The sequence below is a fragment of the Pinus tabuliformis genome, chromosome 7 (assembly GCF_031772625.1).
Source record: "Pinus tabuliformis cultivar Carrire ecotype Pingquan chromosome 7, CPIR1, whole genome shotgun sequence".
NCBI lineage: Eukaryota > Viridiplantae > Streptophyta > Pinopsida > Pinales > Pinaceae > Pinus > Pinus tabuliformis.
Genome location: NC_142293.1, coordinates 219,396,086 through 219,414,992, shown reverse-complemented (window position 1 = coordinate 219,414,992; position 18,907 = coordinate 219,396,086). Strand labels below are relative to the sequence as shown.

Genomic DNA, 18,907 nt, shown 5'->3' with positions numbered 1-18,907 from the left:
AATTATATAGTGTGCTTTTCCTAACTACGGTTATCCTCAAGAAAGATCAAAATAGGCATCACATCAGTGCAAAAATAATGTCAACTTCTGTAATAACTGGGGTGACTCCAATCAAATTATTGAAAATTTCTCCTCTTGAAATAGAAAAGGTATCCTTCATTCCAAGGACTGAGAAGGTGTGGCTGAGAAGGTGTGGCCGGAGAGGCCAATGCCTCTGGGAAGGTGGCACGAGGACAAAATGCCTTGGGAAGGTGTGGCACAATACTTTGGAATAGCATATCATGTCCTACAGCCCTGTGACCATATGTATCACGAAAAAAAAAGAGAATATTACCACACCTGGAATGTCCTTGCCTAAACATTTAAAAATACACCTCATAAATTCAAAAAAAAAATGCTTATAAATTCTCTTGCCCAACCACTCTTTAAAAGCAATACTGGAATGCAACGCATCAAAAGGCCTATTTAGTATTTTTCAGCAACCTCCAAAAGCAAGATGGAAAGGGAAATAGAAAATAAAGGTTGCCGATAAATTGATTATCCTAAACATTCTTAAAAGCCCCTTTGGAATTTTGAATTCATAAGATGTGCTATATTTCCGGCTAAAATTTGTTAGATGCGGACATCCCATGCCATTGTTATAAAAATCAAACTACTATAACAAACGAGATGTATGGGACCTCGCAATCTCAAAGTTTTAACATTGTCATGTCCAGAAGATAAAAAAATGAAATGAACCATCGAAATATTATTTTTCTTGGGCACTGATAATATTATGTGGCCTGCTAGTAAGCAGACTAGAGCAGTAAGTGAAAAAAACCACAAAATTGTAACAGAACAACAGTCATAAGATCAAAGCCTAGCATAACTTACTAGATCGTGTTTCCTCATATTTAAAAACATGATGCACAATAAGCACAAAAATATACAGACACGAAATAGACACGTTCACAAGTTGGCATCAATAGCAGCTACTCAGCAATCTTGACATACTTGTATACATTTATGAAAAATACAAACATCCCACTGAACACTTATTACAACCAACCAAAAAACTGTGTTGAGCAGATTGGTTTTAGGCTTCAGCAACTTTCTCCTCCTGTTTAACCTCGGTGTCCTTAGCTCTCTTTGCTTCGTAGTCTTTAACAGCTGCCTTGATAGCATCCTCAGCAAGCATGCTGCAATGAAGCTTCACTGGTGGAAGTGAAAGATGCTTTGCTATGTCACTGAATACATAAAAATAAACCACAATAGTCAATTACTTGGAGAGAAATCCAAAACTTCCGGCTATAAGGTATATATCTACTTCATTCAGCATCAAGTTACAAATGAGTTTAATTCATGATACAGGTGATCCATCAGTGCCTTACACGGAAAATCAGGAAGAAAACAACAGCAAGAAATGGGAAATAAGAGGTACGATGCAATATTTTAAATGATATTTGCAATGAAATGAGAAACATGCCCCTCCCAAAACTGAAAAGTTTTTGAACCTAGACACTTTTTCTACCAGATTTCAGCCCCCCAAGTTTATGGATAACATCTTTTGGGACAGATTACATGCGCCCAAATTTGGTGACAAAAGGAGCATTAAAGGGACCAAACAAATAGGCATGCTCAACTTAAATTTAAAGAGAACACCCATTTATGTAAGCTTAAGTAACAACACCAAATGACCAAGCCTATACAAATATGGTGCTGAACATTGTAGTACACAAATTTTGGTATTTATAGTTCGGTTGGGTGTAAACAACATCGCAGTTGCACACCAAATGACCAAGGCTATATAAATACGGTGCAGAAACTTTGGTATGTATAGTTCGGTTGTGAGTAAACAACATTGCAGGTGCAACCTGTAAGATAGCTTCCATGTCGATACATTCCATTGTAAAAGTTCTGTTTGTGATCTGAATTAGTAAAACAAGTTTTCCTTCATATTTAGCTTAAAATCCAGGTTCAGAAACAGGAAATTCAGGTCTTACGCATCAGATATTTACATTACAAACAAATAAATTTAATAATACTATTAGCAATATAAATTACGATGTGCATTAGAAAATGAACATATCAATCAAATGACTCAATCAGACGAGTGTGTTCAATTGAAAAGAATGCATACAAACTTGTAAGATCCAGTAACCTTGTCAATCTGTATCCCAGAGAAACCTTTGGCTTCAAAGCTCTCTTCACAGGTGCTATTTCTCATTTGAAAAGCAACCATAACTATAAGGATTGACATCACAGCTAAAAAGTTCATTCTGGATAGGAAGCAGCGCGAATTGCTTCCCCCAACTTCTGACTGAAACACTTTCAATTTCTTCATAAGTAAAACTTTAGTGCTTTCTTAATCGAAATTAAAGTATGATGGTCCCATGCTCTCGAACAGGTGTTACATAAAACTTTCGTGCTTGCTTAATTAAAATTAGAGTATGATGGTCCCAAGCTCTCAAACTGGTGTTACAGAATAGTAATTTGGAAGGCACCTATCAAACCTAAAAAAACTTGTTTTGTCTGGCCGTTGGTCTGCAATGGTTTAGCCTTGGGTAATCATCTGTCCCATCTGGGTGTGCCTATAACTCATTCTTTTTGTGGCAGCTCAGAGTCAGCCAAAAACAATTTTAGTACTGAAAGAAAACCCAATTGCTTGAAGACTCTCGACCTTGACACAAACTTTCCTCCACACCAAGTCAGCCTTCTTCCTTACTTGCAGATGATCCTTCTTGACCTAGCAGCAGCGGCGGCGACGGCAGCATTTTCTTCGACCCAGCAACTTCGACCTAGCTTTAGAGACTTCGATCTTTACTTAGAACCTTTGATCTTGGCCCAATACAGCTTCCTCAGGTGACAGCATCACACGGCAACTAGCTACGGCACCAATAAGAGAACTTCGATCTTCCAAACTAGGGCACAAGAGAGAGATAGTTGCACCAAAAGTTTGATTTTCCCTTTCTCCTTCTCCTAGACCAAACTCGCACTTCCTTCTCCTCCTAGTTTGCACTTCTTCCAGCTTCAAGAGAGATTGGGATTGCTTGTGAGAGAGAGTGCTTCAAATGGAATTTGAATGGCTTCATTTATAGCCCTTAGGTGAGGTTGAATAGCCTCCTTTGAGGCCGACTTGGTGTGGAGACAACATAATTCATATTTGACTCGATACTTAACCTTTTTACATGATTCAAAAGCCCAAGAAGGGTCTCTTTAAAAGTACAATGACTCTATTGATAGTGGATTGTTCCTTGCAGATATATCAGTATATGTTTTGTAGTTATCCAATGATCATGCTTCAGCTCCACTTGGAATTGACTGAGAATATTTACTGCAAAACATATGTTTGGTCAAGTATTCACCAAGTACATCAATGAGTCAATCAATTGTCTATACTTGGTAGGATCCACAGGGCTTGATTCGGAACTCCTTAGTCTTTTCAAGTTTGTGATCATTGGGGTTGTCATTGGTTTGCAATCCATCATGTCAAACTTCTTCAACATCTTGATCACATACTTTCCTTGACCTAGAGATATATCAGTATATGTTTTGTAGTTATCCAATAATCATGCTTCAGCTCCACTTGGAATTGACTGAGAATATTTACTGCAAAACATATGTTTGGTCAAGTATTCACCAAGTACATCAGTGAGTCAATCAATTGTCTATACTTGGTACGATCCACAGGGCTTGATTCCGAACTCCTTAGTCTTTTCAAGTTTGTGATCATTGGGGTTGTCATTGGTTTGCAATCCATCATGTCAAACTTCTTCAACATCTTGATCACATACTTTCCTTGACCTAGATAGATCTCATCAAGTCCTTGCCAGACTTCCAGTCCCAAATAGTAATGCATTAGCCCTGGATTCTTCATGTCAAATTTTGTTGCTAGTTGCTTGTTACATTTTTCAATTCGACCTTCCGTACCTGTCAAGAGAAGATCATCCACATATAGAAGAATGATTACCTGGCTCTCGCTTTACAACCTTAATATAAAGGTTTGGATCAACAAAACTCTTTGTGAAGCCTAATCTTTGTAGGTATGCATCCATCCTAGCATACCATGCCCTTGGTGCTTGCTTGAGGTGCTCTAAACTTAAACAGAAACGCAACAAATCACAGATATAACCATAAATACAAAGGTGCAGCATAAATAACACTTCACTGATATCAAATACTGAAATATGCTTACAAACAGAATGGAAATAAACTAGCTCGAGCAATGGTAGCTTATCTCTGAGAAGAGATGTGGTGGCTACATGCATCTGAACTTTGTTACAATGAAGCTCGAAGGCCTATTTATTATTGAGAAACAATGGAAAACCCTAAACGTTCAAAAACCTAACCCTAGGAGATGAAGCGCCAAAACTATGGGCCCCGTTGGGGTAAATTGGTACATCAACTTCCCGGGGTCATAACTTTGGCATATGATCTCCATTTGACACGCACAATACCTCGTTAAAAAGATCTATCCGAGGACTACATCTTTCGAATGCAAACATTAGTCAAAGTCTTATGTTTCCCGATTTTCCCAAAAAATGTCATTTAAGGCCTCAAAACAGCTCTGTAAGTTCGGGAACCGAAAAACTGCCAAAATTAGTAAATTGTCCTACAATTAAGGAAACTAAAAGAGACAGTTTTGGGTTCAAGTGGAATAGGCGGGTGGCTACCAATATCCACCTGGATCAATCCTCCCCCCTTAGGAAGCAATGGTCCCCATTGCATTGAGTGCCTCCATGAGATGGGGAAACTTCTACTGAACTTGGTCCCTGGTGAGCCACTTGCCTTGGTGCAGGAGTTGGCCAACTTTGACAACCCGATATAGTTGGATCTTCTGTTGGCGAGTGTTCTTGATCTGTGTGTCCATGATCCGATCAGTTGTGGCCTGTTCCATGCAGTTTGGGTTTAGCTTTGTTGGTGTGAGTTGTTCTGCAATGTCGGATGTGTCCAGCAATGGTGGAAAGTATGGCCAAAGGCAGTCAACAATGAACATTGGGTGCAGACCAAGGAACGGTGGAACGTTGAGAGTTCAAAGGCATTGTCCCCTACAGCCATGGTGATGGTGTATGGCTCATATCAGAGTGGGTGAAGCTTGCAGTGGGGTCCAGTGAGGCGCTCCTTCTGCAAATGTACCAAACTTTGTCACCCACCTGGAATTTGTGCGGCACCCGATTCTGATCATGACACTGCTTGTACTTTAGCATTGGCTCTATCCAATATATCATACTTGTTGACGGATGTGTTGAATGCGCTCAATGAAGTTGTTAGCCCTATCAACTTCGGACTGGACATGAGTCAAATATGTCTGAGTAGCTGCAAATGGTATGGCCGACTCAATGGGACATAATGGCTGAAATCTCAGCCCAACCTGAAAAGGGCTATGGACCGTTGAGTTGTGGAGAGCTCTGTTGTAGTTGTGCTAAACATTGGGGAAGTTTTCATCCCATGTGCATGGATGCTTCGATTTGTACATGCGCAGAATGTGTACGATCATCCTATTGACAACCTTTGTTTGGCCATCAGTTTAGGGATGGAAAGTCATGGACTTAGTTAGTTTGGTATCCAGCATCGACTAGAGACTTCACCAAAATGCACTTAGGAATTTGTGGTACTGATCTGAGACAATGGACTGTGGGATCCCAAAGTGTACCCACACTCACTCAAAGAAGAGCTTAGCAGTGGCCTCTGTTGTGATACTCTTCTTCCAGGCCGCCATAATGGCCATCTTAGAGAATCTGTCGACAACCACGAAGACGCAGACGTTGTCGTGCTTAGTAAAAGGAAGGCCCGACATGTAATCCATGGAGATGGAATCCCAAGGTCGACTAGGAGTAGGCAGAGGAGTATATAGGCCTTGCTTCTTAATGGTTGGTTTGGCAATGGCACAGGCAGTGCAGGATTTAATGTACCTCCCAACATCTTGACGAAGGTTCGACCAATAAAAATACTTCTGCAGTACTGCCACTGTTTTCTCTACTACGAAATGTCCGACGACCCCACTGTAGTGCGCCTCCCCAATCATCTTGGCACGCTCGCTTGAAGGAACACAGATGTGTCCCAGGTAGCATAACAATACATCCTGGAGGTGAAAATTTGGAACTTGCTTACCTTCCAAGAATGTCTGGTATGTGTTGCGGAATTCTGGATCACTCTCGTAAAGATGTGGCCACACCGAAGTCTCGTGCCCAAAGGAGTCTAGCACAGTGGTCAACGCCATGACTAGTGCTCGGCTGAGGTAGTCTGCAACATTATTGGTGTTTCCCTTCTTGTACTTATTGTTCAAATGGAATTGTTGCAGGTATGTGGACCATTTTTTATGGCGATCGTTCTGAAACTTCCCTTGTGTCTGTATGAACTGCAGGGGTCGATGGTCTGTGTGGATGACCGTTTCCTTCCCCACAATGTAATGATTCCAATTATGGTAGGCATGCACAATGGAATACATTTCTTTGTCATAGATGGGATACTTTCGAAATGTGTCTGAAAGTGTATCATTGTGGTAAGCCATTGGATGCCCCTGCTGAGTAAGAACTGCACCAATAGCATAGTCGGAGGCATCTATCTCAATCTCAAATAAAATTGTTGTTGGTCTAGTAATGTGAACACTGATGTGCGCAACCATCTTTCCTAGTTCGCAAATTTCTCCCATCATGTTGTCAATTCTAGGATCCAAGGTAAGGAGTAAGATTATCATGTTTTGTAAATTGATGAGGGAGTGCTTTATAAGGAGAAACCAAAAGAGTAGCCTGGTTCAAAGCCTAGTGAAAATAGCCAGCTTTGAGTAAGAACTGCACCAATAGCATAGTCGAAGGCATCTGTCTCAATCTCAAATAAAATTGTTGTTGGTCTGGTAATGCAAGCATTGGTGCAGAGCAGAGGCACTGCTTCAACTCAGCAAACGCCTTTTGTTGAGTTTAGAACCAAAAGAACTTTGCTTTCATTCCGCCCTTAGTGACTTCACTTAAAGGCCAAGTGCTATGAGAGAAACCCAACACGAACCTGCTATAGAAATTGGCAAGGCCCAGAAAGTTGCAGAGCTCTATTAGAGTGATTGGGGCTGACCAATCCCAAATGACTTGTATCTTAGGTGGGTCGACATGCACACCCTGCTCATCAATGATGTACCCCAGATACTAAACTTGGGTCATGCCAAAAGTGCATTTCTCCATATTGGCACACAAATTGTATTGTCGCAGGGTTTGGACGACCTGTCGAATATGGTGGAGGTGCTCTTCCCAACTCTAGCTGAAGATCAAGATGCCATCTAATTACACTACCACGAATGCATTGGTGAAGAGTCGCGAGATGTCGTCCATCAATCTCATGAAGGTTGTGGGGGCATTCGTCAACCCGAAAGGCATGACCAACCATTCGAAAAGGCTCTCCTTGGATTTGAAGGTAGTCCTCCACACATCAAAGGGTTCGATAGGCACTTGGTGATATCTGGACTTCAAGTTAATCTTGTTGAAATATTTGGCCCCCTTGAGCTAGTCCAGAAGTTATAAATCTGTGGGATTGGGTACCTATATTCCGGACAGTGATTTTGTTCAGCGCTTGATAATCAATACAAAGTCTCCAGGTCCCATCCTTCTTCGATACCAATACAATCGGGCTCCCACAATGTGATGAGCATGGCCTGATGTGCCCTTTTTGCAACAACCCTTGAATCTGCCTCTTGATCTCATCGTTCTCAAGAACAGAGCGTCGATAAATCGGTCCATTGGCTAGCAGCGCGCCCGAGGTCAAATCGATGAGATGCTTGACCTGACAATGCAGAGGTACCCCCGTAGGTGAGGCGAAAATGTCCCTATACTCCTCCACGACCATATCCATTTGTTGTTGTTGTGCAAAGGAGCCATGTCTGGAAGTCGTGGCCACAATCTTCTTCTTGCCTTGAGGGCAAATCATAAGGAAAACAAATTTCCTGGTCTGTGAAATGACCTTATTGCATTTCTTTGCAGAGATCAAAGAGATGACGGTAAGCAACGCTACCTCCAGTATCATGTAGGACTTATTGCCCAAAGTAATAATCACAGAGCGAGGTCTAGACTCATATACAGCATGTCGCTTCCACAAGTATGGTTGTCCTAATAATACATCACAAATGTCAAGAGGAGCAAAAGGTGAAGGGCTTCATGTTGTAGGGAAGGTGGCATTGTTGGCTAATGCAGAGATATCGTCCTTGGTGAAGTCGCCCGGTGGTGTACGATTGCGAATGTGTTGTAGTCAATAGACGTCGCTTCACGACCTCTACTGAAATGAGGTTCTTTTGGCTCCCGCTGTTGACAATGAACTGCAGTGGAGAACCCTTCACCCACATTTGTATGTGGAAGAGGCGTTCCCCCTCCTCTGGATCTTTAGGCTCATTCTTCTGGATCTTGGTGGGGGCCACGGTGACACTGGGCTCCGCGTCAATGATCTGCTTCCCTTTGTCATTCCCCTTGTTGGTATCTGACTCAGAGTCGGAACACGCATCTGATTCGGAAGCCTTCAGCTCGACCACCAATGACTGCTTGGCCCGACACTCACTTGTGTTGTGACTAGAGCTCTTATGGAACTCACAATATTTCCTCGTGTCCTTTGTCTTCGGGCTATTGTTCTTTGCTTGCGGCTTCGGCCCTTTGTCCTAGGTTGCCCCGACTTGGCTTTGTCCTTTGCTCTGCGGTTTGGGGGCGCCTTTCCCTTGCTTCGGATTCACAGATCCAAAGTCTCGTTTCTTTTGTTTAAACTTCTACTCAATCTTGACAGTGTATCGGCACGCCGTGCTAAGCGAGGAGATGTCCAAGAACTCCATCTCGTCCGAGATGTATTTGTGTAGACAATCGCAGTACTTGAGTACCAAATGTCACTCAGAATCCTTGATACCCAATTTCGTGTGAAGGGTATGAAAAACATTGGTAAACTCTGGCACGTCTTGGTCCCTTCCCTGTCGCAACGTGGTCCACTTTATGTATTTATCCTCATAGCTCTCAACAGGGTAGTATTGCTCCTCTATCCCCCATAATTGCCAACATCTTTATGGAGCACTTTGAACAAAAAGCTCTTAGGTCATTTCCATACACCCCTGAAGAATGGAAAAGGTTTGTTGACGACATATTTGCCAAGTGGAGTCATGGAAAAGAAAAACTTGACCTATTCCTCAATCACTTAAATAGCCTCTCTGACCATATAAAATTCACTATTGAAATTGAAAACAACCACCAACTTCCCTTTCTCAATATCCTTCTAACTAAAAGAGATGGGTCTCTTTGTTTCCAAGTCTATAGAAAGAAAACCCATACAGAAAGATATCTTCATGCAAATTCCCATCACCACCCTAAACAAAAGATTGGCATCATTAGGACCTTAACTACTAGGGCGGCCAGAATATCTGATGCGGACCATCTAAATGATGAGCTTAACCATCTTCACAAGGTGTTTGAACTAAATGGCTACAATAGAAATACCATCAAGAAAGCTATGCACCTATCCCTAAACAAGATTAACAATGATATTAAAAATCAAAATTTATCCACTCCTCAAGTCTCCCTTGCTTACATAAAAGGCACCACTGATAAAATCTCTAAAATTCTTAATAAACATAACATTAATGTATCATTCACCCCTACTAACACCATCAGACAATTATTCAACTCTGTCAAGGATCCCATAAACCCTAAACTTCAAAAAGGTGTTTATGTGATTCCTTGCTCATGCGGTAAGGAATACATAGGCGAAACGGGTAGGTCTCTTAATATTAGAATTAAAGAACACATTGCTGACTTAAGAAGAGAAAGGACCTCTAAATCAGCCTTAGCTGAACATGTTCACTCTTCCTCTCATTACATCTGCATAGAAGACGTCAAACTGGTTAGAAAAGAAGACCACTATCTCAAAAGGAAAATCAAGGAAGCCATTGAAATAGAAAAAAGGAAGAATAACCTGAACCGGGACGATGGATTAAAACTAAGCAACACCTAGAAACCGTTACTTGAAACCTTAAAAGCCAATAATTAACTATGTTCCCTTAAAAAACTTAAAAATAAAAAGATATCTTACATTAATGTTAATTTAGCAAATCAGTGATTAATTTCAGAATCAGATATAATCAAGAATAAAGAAGCCTCTTATTTCGAAGCAGAATACAAAATTAAAAACTTGCAAGTAATAATTGATGAATATGAGTATGTATCTCGATTCGGAGTAGCAACTATGCTTAGAGAAGAGATTGACATAATTTTCGGGTTACCTTGTTTTAAAAATTGGGTACCTTTTTTTAAACATGGAGAAAAATTTAAGATGTTTCCTTATCAGAAGAAGATGATCACATTCCAAGACATGACAATGAAGTTAGAATCAATAATGTCTTCATCAAAAGAGTTTAAGGATATTTCCAAACTAATGCTTCAAGAAACTACTTGCACAAGTCAGAAAGTGTAAAACGAAGAAAAACAAATTATAACAACAAAATGAAGGTTTCGAAAAGAAACTCAATGAAATTCTATCAGAGAAAGAAGAAGAAAATTTGTGCTTAAAAAATCTTAATCAAAAGTTATCAGAACAAATTAAAGATTTAAAAAATGAGAAACTTGAGCGTCAAAAAGAAGTTGAATCAAAAGCTTAAAAACTTTCATGTTTAAAACATCATAACCAAAATCTCCTTACCGAAACAAGAAACTTAAAGAAATCATTGAAGAACAAATTCGAAGAACTTATCACAAAAGAAGCATCAAAATCTTCAAAAGTAGCAATCCAAGTTGAAGAAAATGGAACAAACACAGACCCCATTAATCTCACAATTCAGACAAATTCAATATCAGTTGAAGTAAAAACATATTCAGACGTTCCAACTCAGACGATGAAAATTCCAAGTGAAGAATTTGTAACCAACTCAACAACATTAATCCTTGAAGTAAATCATGAAATTACCACACACGAGATAATGGAAAGTCAAACCAAAATAACTCCTTTTCAAAATCTGAATCACAAGAGCATAGATCAATTAGTCTACGTATCTATATCACTCATAACATAAACAACAAACTTATGTTTTGAAGAATATTGAAGTTTGCACAATTCAGCCTTGTGATAAAAAATCACACAAAGTATCCAATAACCACAAGATTCCACAAAAATTAATTCAAGATGGGTCAAATTCCTTCTTAGTGCAACAATTATGTTTATCACTCAGAGGATCATATCATCTTATATCAACGAAGATGACAACTCCAAGAATTCGTAAAAAATGCGAACAAGATTAGAAGACAAGAAATAGATGATACGCCTCGTCAACAATAAGCTTTGAGGACAAAGCTTTCAAGAAGAGAAAGGCAATGTTATATGTATATATATATGTAATGATTAATTAGTGATTAGTATAAAAGAGGAAGACATGACCGTTCATGATGGGGCATCTGCCTAGGTATATAAGCAGGCCCTCATTCATAACAATTCCATCATCTCATATCAATTTTATATATACTATTCAATATATATTCTTATCCTCAATGGATGACTTTATATTCGAACTATTTTGGATTACTTAACTAGTATACGAATTTTGTTCGTTACACCATTGTGATAAAAATTCACACGAAGTATCCAGTAACCACAAGATTCCACATAAGATTTATTTAAGATGGGTCAAATTCCTTCTTAGTGCGACAATTATGTTTATCACTCAGAAGATCCTATCATCTTTTATCAACGAAGATGACAACTCCAAGAATTCGTAAAAAATGCGAACAAGATTACAAGACAAGAAACAGATGATACGCCTCGTCAGCAATAAGCTTTGAGGACAAAGCTTTCAAGAAGAGGAAGGCATCTGCCTAGCTATATAAGCAGGCCCTCATTCATAACAATTTCATCATCTCATATCAATTTTGTATATAATATTCAATATATATTCTTATCCTCAATGGATGACTTAATGATGCAGGGTTACCCCCGCACATACCCACAGTATGCATAAATACATCTGTCCCAGGTATTTGACTCTCAAAGGAGTCAAATATTCAAACCATAAATGATTAAGGCCCCTTTATCATCGATTCCTTTGTATCGGAACTCAATCACCCCGCCAAAACCTCCTATCGGGACTCATTCACTCCCATAAACCTTACTTTAAGCTTTTAGGCTGCATATATAACCTTCCCTCTTTAAACATTAGTTACATATATTTATCATCGATTCCTTTGTATCGGAACTCAAACACCCCGCCAAAACCTCCTATCGGGACTCATTCACTCCCATAAACCTTACTTTAAGCTTTTAGGCTGCATATATAACCTTCCCTCTTTAAACATGGGTTACATATATGTTTTAACGTATAAACCTTTCATCGGCGCTATTTCCTTATAAAACCCATTTACAAAGGAAAATGCTCCCAAAACATACCTTTCCACCTTTAGTACGGTTTCTGCACATTTCCTGAGGATTGCCTTTATCGCAATCGGCTATCGCTCCCTTTGCGGTTCATACATACATGCCTCATCACCCCTCCGACTCCGATATGCGACTATCGGACCGTTAACACCACCTTTTTACGTTAAATGACTCAGCACGACACTTTCACGGAATACAAAGGAGATTCCACTCCGAACCCTTTATTCGGATTTCAAAAACTATATACCCACATTCATCAAATCATCGGGTCCGCTCCTCCGTATTAACTCTTCCGCCGCTCCGATTGCCCTGACCTCTGATTCCTCCGATCGTCGATCAGCGCTTTATCGCTATCGGCATATCGGCCCTTCGCTATTCCACTGTCGCTAGACCTTTGGCCTCTCCGATATGCGATAAGCGATCACTTCTGGACCGTTGATCTGGACTCTCAATCCGACGGTCCAAGATCCATCGCATTATCGCAATCGCTCTTCTTGATGGTCAGACCCCTACCACTTCAAAGCGCCGATCCGATCAATCTTCCGGACCCGATAAGGGTATAAGCCACTCTTTATAAAATTTCAAGTCCGGTTTTCAGACTCGGACTATGTTTTGTGTCGATTTCCAATGTAAATCGAATTTATGCTTGAAGGACTTAATCAACGCATGAATTATTATTAAAAAAAAAAAAAAAAAAAAAAAAAAAAAACTGGCTGAACCACTACGATTCCATCTAGGTCGTTGATCTTCGAGATCTGACGGTGCCTGTGCATCAATTCTTCAATTCCTCCGCAATTCTGCTTAACTTAAATTTTACGCCATTTCCAATGTTTCTGAGGTTCTTCAAGGTTTCTTCAACCTTCACTATTTCCGCTGTGCCACTCTGATCTGTGCTTAACTCCACATACTCCTTGATCACTGTCCTCTTGGATCCTTCGAATGGATTCAATAATCCCTTACGATTCCTCCGAATCGTTCCTCTCCTTGCGTAGTTCTTCAGAACTCTGCCTGCAACCCTGATACAAAACCTACGAGTTCATAAGTAATTCATTCATGAAGTACTCGTTTCACGCACACTGACACAGTCAGGAATAAACCTCTGTATATATATATAAACAAATGATTACATTCGAGACTTCTCCGTCTCGCACAGGCCTGTTCTTCAATATCGTGGCCTCCTTTGAGCTCTACCTGTAGGCTTACATTTATGCCAATGAGTTCTGTTCAACTCATCCTGGTTCGACTCCTAAATCTATTGAACTGACTCCTAAATCCTTTGTCCACTTCTACTTCAATTAATTCCTAAAATCTCTCCTTAGTTCCTTGAATCATGGAACTGTTCTAAGAGTCCTATTTGACTTCTGACTCTTGTCATTTATTCACCACTCAGGTTCTCCTTTAATTCAAGAGTATTTACCACTTCCTCTCATTATCTAATTAATTCCTATTTTATGCTCAAAAGCCTAATATTACATTAATTTATCACTTACGAATCCAACTTCCAAAAAATACATGACCCCCTATGTCTACTTAATTACAATGATTTTCTCTTAGGTGAATGCTCCTACATCACTTTATATTCGAACTAATTTGGATTACTTAACTAGTATACGAATTTTGTTCGTTACTTAACTAGGAAGGTTAGCCTTCCTTTCCCAAATTGCGCAATGCAGCCTTGGTGAAGGCTAAGCCCGGGCCAAGGTTGGCTCGACTCGCCAACGGGAAATTGAAAGCAAGTCAATGAATGCATGGCGACACTAAGTGATAGCAGAAGTTATTGATAGTGCATGCAAAACATGAATGAAAGATTCAGCAAACAGATCAACATGCATGTGGGTGAGGCAGCTCAGCGGTTGGGCGAACGTCCGTGCAAAACAATTTCATGCATGTGACAGCAGTGAGATAGCAACGAAAACTGAAACAGAGCTAGGACAAGCAAACAGTACTCCTACAAGCGAAAACACAAAAAGCGACAGAAATGCAGCGCAAGGCATGGGAAGCGAGCTTACCCCAAAACAGCTGAGCTGAATGTGCCGACTGCTCCTAGATGTGATGTGGGATGTCAGAGCTGCAAGGTTGATGTGAGGAATGAGCTCTGCAACGTCCGATTTATGAGTTTTTATAACATCGAGGTTGTGATGCGCATGCCACGACTCCAGGGGAAGCGACACTTGGTGGGAGGTTTCAAAATTGCTCCTTGCATGTAACCTCCAACTGCTAAACATATGCCTTTGCATGCTGCCTTGGGAGAAGCAGCCCATGCATGCAAGTCTATTTTGCTCAGTCCCGAAGGGAACTGGTCAACTCAGTTGCACATGCAAGAGACTGCTCCACTGCTGGAAAAAAAAGCGCATTTCTAGCTGGGAGCTGGGTTGGCTGCCTAAGAGATTTGCGCAATTTTTGGGTAGAGCAACTAACTGCTACCCAAATTTGCGCAAATCCTAGGCTAAACATCTTTCTGCTGGGAAAATTTGCGCAAATCCTACTAGGAGGGTTGGCTGGCAGGATTGCGCAATCCTGGAGCCCAACAGGCTGTCAGAGAAGATTGCACAATTCTTGGAGGGAAGGTTGGTTGCCCTCCAGAAATGCGCAATTTTCAAGGGGAAGTTGCTCAGCCTGCAACTAGACCAAGTCCGGGTGAGCAGCCTGTGAAGGGAATGGATCAATTGTGATCGACACGCTGCCTTTGTGCAAGGAAAACACTTGAAGCTTTAGTACTTGACGAAGCAAGACAAAGTGCTGCATAAGGTTGGTAGGGAGGCTCCAAAACAAGCTAAGGCAAAATTTTGGAGGGTGGTTGTAGCCACTACAACATGTCCGTATAAAAAGAAGAAGAAAGAGACTCGGGGAAGCTACAACAGAATCAACTAAGATTGATGAATTTGCGAAAAAAATTGAGAAAGAGTTTTATCTTTTCACCTGTATTTCGGTCAGTCCTATTATTGTGTATGAGGACAGTGGGTTATGGCTAGTGGACAATAGAGCATCTTGTCACATGATGGAGATGAGGTCAATGTTTCGTTGTATTTCAAAGACAAGCTCAAATTGCCATGTGAGTTGTGGAGTTAACACCACGCATGTAGTAAAGGGGGTTGAATATGTTAGATTCCAACTAGAGTCAAGATGATTTCTAGAGGTGATAGGGATGTTATTTGTTCCAGGGATGATGGTACATTTGCTCTCAGTATCAGCTTTGGAGGATGATGGATATAGGGTTTTGTTCCAGGATGGACAAGTGCTTCAGAGGGGGCAACCTTGGATGCAGCAGTAGTGCTTAAAATCATATAGGGGGCAATCATACAAGTCATCGAGACAACATGTGGTTGTATCCGAGGGGATCTTGGATACAGGATCAGTTTCAGTTACTGAGAAGGGACCAGTGACTAGGAAGAATGATTCTTCAAGTGTTGCCGAGAGACTCGGTTGGTATGATGATATGACATTGATAGATGCTCAAGAGTGTGATAGGACTCCCCGAAGCATGGTTGGTTGTGACAGGTTCTCAGCTCAAGTTTCAATTCAGGTAGCAAGATAGGCTTCAAGGCCAGAGGGAGCAGCTACAAGTACTATAACAGGGTTGGAAGTAGATTTGGGTGGAGGAGGTTCTTCTAGAATTACCTCCCTCACTAAGAGTGCGCGTTTAAATTTGTAGCTCAGGCAGGTACTTCTGCACGAGCCTTGTGTATAGGCGTGCATAAGTCACCCACATCGCCTTAGAACACTTGCTCTAGGTTGAGCAAGTTGTTGATGTAACTTAGCCTGAGATTAACTCAGGAAAAGCACATATTAATATGTTGGCTTATTGAGCTAAAATAAAAGTTAGGAAAAGTAAAGTAAAGTAATTTACTTTAGTGAATAAGTTTTAATCTTAGTCATTGATCTCAAGTGAGGCGAGATCTAATGTCGGTCATCAATTACTTTGAGATTAGTGTTAGGGTTAGGGTTTGGGTTTTGATTCAATGTAAAATTATAAAAGCAAGGCTAAGGTGAGGAGACAACACATAACAACAGCACAATGTTAAGCGCAACATCTCAGTGAGCGTGTGTTGGGTCTGAAAGAGTGCACATGGGTTGGAGCAGGGTCGCTCCAACGTCCTCCTCTTTCTTGATTCAACCTTCTTTGTTGCTACTTCCTGCCTTGGTCACCTGTCTGATCTCTTCTTGGCGAAGAGTTGCCCGCATCTCTTCCCATCTTGGAAGATCATCTCTGCCCAAAATGCTTTGGACAAATATCTCCCAATCCTCGGAGACTACATTCAGGGCGATCCTCACCATGAACTCCTAATCCGGTGTGACCCCTATGGAAGTAAGTTGGTCCTGAATCTCTTGCAACCTGCTGAGGTATAGATCTATCTGCTCCCCCTTTTGCAATTGATACGTCCACAGCTGATTCTCCAACAGCGTCTTCCTCTGCACGGAAGTGCCCTGATACAATGTCGTCAAGGTATCCCACATTTCCTTTGTCGTGTTCTTCTCGGCAATATGCAGTATCACATGATCCTTGACCCCGTCAAGGATTATGCACTTTGCCTTCGCCATTACATCCTCATACGTTTCATTATCAACTGGGTCGACTGGCATAGCCACAGTTCTAAAGGTGAATCCTTTGATGCGATGTCTATCCAGAACAAACAGGATCCTGGCCTTCCAGATGACAAAGTTGGACGCCTCGTCTAACCTGTCCTGATCCCTCAGTCCGTTCATTGCCATCTCCGCTCTGCTACTGGACTCCCTCTGAGTCTCAACTTCCCTCCTGGAAATCCCCCTGCCAATTGTCGAACTGCTCCTCTCTGATCCTCTTTGCAACCACAAAACTCGAAACTAGATTTCTTGGCTAGAAACTACTCAAGGCAGTGGCTCCCTCTACCCTGGTTCTGTCACGTTAGGTACTATTCTGTTTTGACAGCAACAGCACCCCACTAGCTTCCCAATCCACAATCTGCCCACAGCTTCCTAGGCCCCAACGGCTGAAGAAAATGCGCCTCTTAGCTCTGTGCAACCCCGGCAAGGTTGAGTCGCTCCTCTGTCCAACTGCATCAAGCCTACCTGACTGAGCAGGATGACTTGGCTCCTCATAAGCCTCTTCTGCCTTTGCGCTGGCCCTCTCTCTGGCTCGAAATGATGATGCAGGCCCTCTGCATCACTCCTTTGCTGCTTTCTACTTAGGAACAGCTTCTATCTCTCGAGATAGTTGTTTCTGCTGCAAATTCTCTGATTTCGCTAGTGCCTTCATCTCTCATGTGATCTGCAACGCTCTATACCATGTTGAAATTTCTAAGTCTAACACGTTAGAAATTCTTCCTGCATTATCTGGTTTATTTCACCTACTTGTTTATTTCTTAACAAGTTATTTAACCATATAAATACTGAAAATAAACACAAACACGGTCTCAACCATCTACAGATCATCAACTAAAATAACAAACAAACACACAAGGGACACCATTATTTTTGGACAATCGTCCCTGGAAAAAACCCAAAAAGGGAAAACTGGTGCAGCAGTTCTGAGGGTTTTATTATTATGCAGCTTTCTTGAGTACAACTAGGGTGCCAAACTGGCTCACCCAACAGAGATTTCTACACGGCAATAATACCTCTTCTCGGAAGCAGATATTCAGCTTCTCAACACTAGTCTACCCCACGAAAAACCTTTCGGCAGTTCTCAATGCTCTGCATCACTCAACAGCCCCCTGCGCCAGCCTTCTGCTGCTCTACGCTGGCTCTCTAGCCTTTTGCATCACCCACGCAAGCCCTGCTAGCCTCTGTGCAGTCACTCTAGCCCTCTACGTGGCTCCTGTTGGCTCTGCGTAGCCTCTTCTACCTCTGCATTAGTCCTTCGGCATTATCTCTGCCTCTCTGCTATGCACTCATGCCCCTCGCTGCAACTCTGATCACTTGTTCAAATTTTCTGAGCAAACCTCGCACCAGAAAATCAAACTGACTAATCAATCTTGGTGTATCTCCAACTGACCCTCAAGCCTCCTCTTATACTTTTTCTGTTGAGTCTTCAACGGCCAAGATTAAATCTCTAATCAGCGGCTAAGATTAGATTTGGCTTGATCCATGTCTTCTAGAACATTCTCACCCAGTTTTATATTAATATCCATTAATATTTTTATATTCCTAAGTTCAGACTTAGGAACCCATTAAAAATATTAATTATTTTAATATCTCTCTAACCGAGTGGAATTTCCCCAAACCATTTCTGGATCTTGAAGATCTCATGTGCTTTAGCCTCTCCACCAATTTTCATGGCTAGAGCACATCCGATGCTACCCCAAATCAACATTTTGATGAAAGTACTATCAAATCTGACTTCATCGCTGACTTCATTGTAATGTCCTGGAGTGTCATCTTCTTCTTCTATTAAGGAAACATCACAAGCTTTTTCTCCATGTTTAAGATGAAGGTACCCAATGTTTCAAACAAAGGTAAACCGAGAATTATGTTGGTCTCTTCTTTAAATTGAGATATATATTCATAACCAATTGCCACCTGGAAGTCCTTAATTTCATAATGTCTCTTGCAAAAAATATATTCCTTTTCACTTATATTTGGC

At 41.1% G+C, this 18,907-nt stretch overlaps 1 protein-coding gene across 1 annotated transcript in view; it reads right to left on the bottom strand.

Annotated features, from left to right (window-relative positions):
• Nucleotides 1-720: 720 nt before the first annotated feature.
• LOC149246644 (iron-sulfur cluster assembly protein 1-like) overlaps nucleotides 721-18,907 on the bottom strand; it is a 64,122-nt gene continuing 45,935 nt past the window's right edge. The window contains exon 3 of the mRNA XM_089457989.1: nucleotides 721-1,226. Within this exon, the coding sequence (XP_089314115.1) occupies nucleotides 1,076-1,226 (151 nt within the window). The 3' untranslated portion in view covers nucleotides 721-1,075. The remainder of the gene's footprint in view (nucleotides 1,227-18,907) is intronic.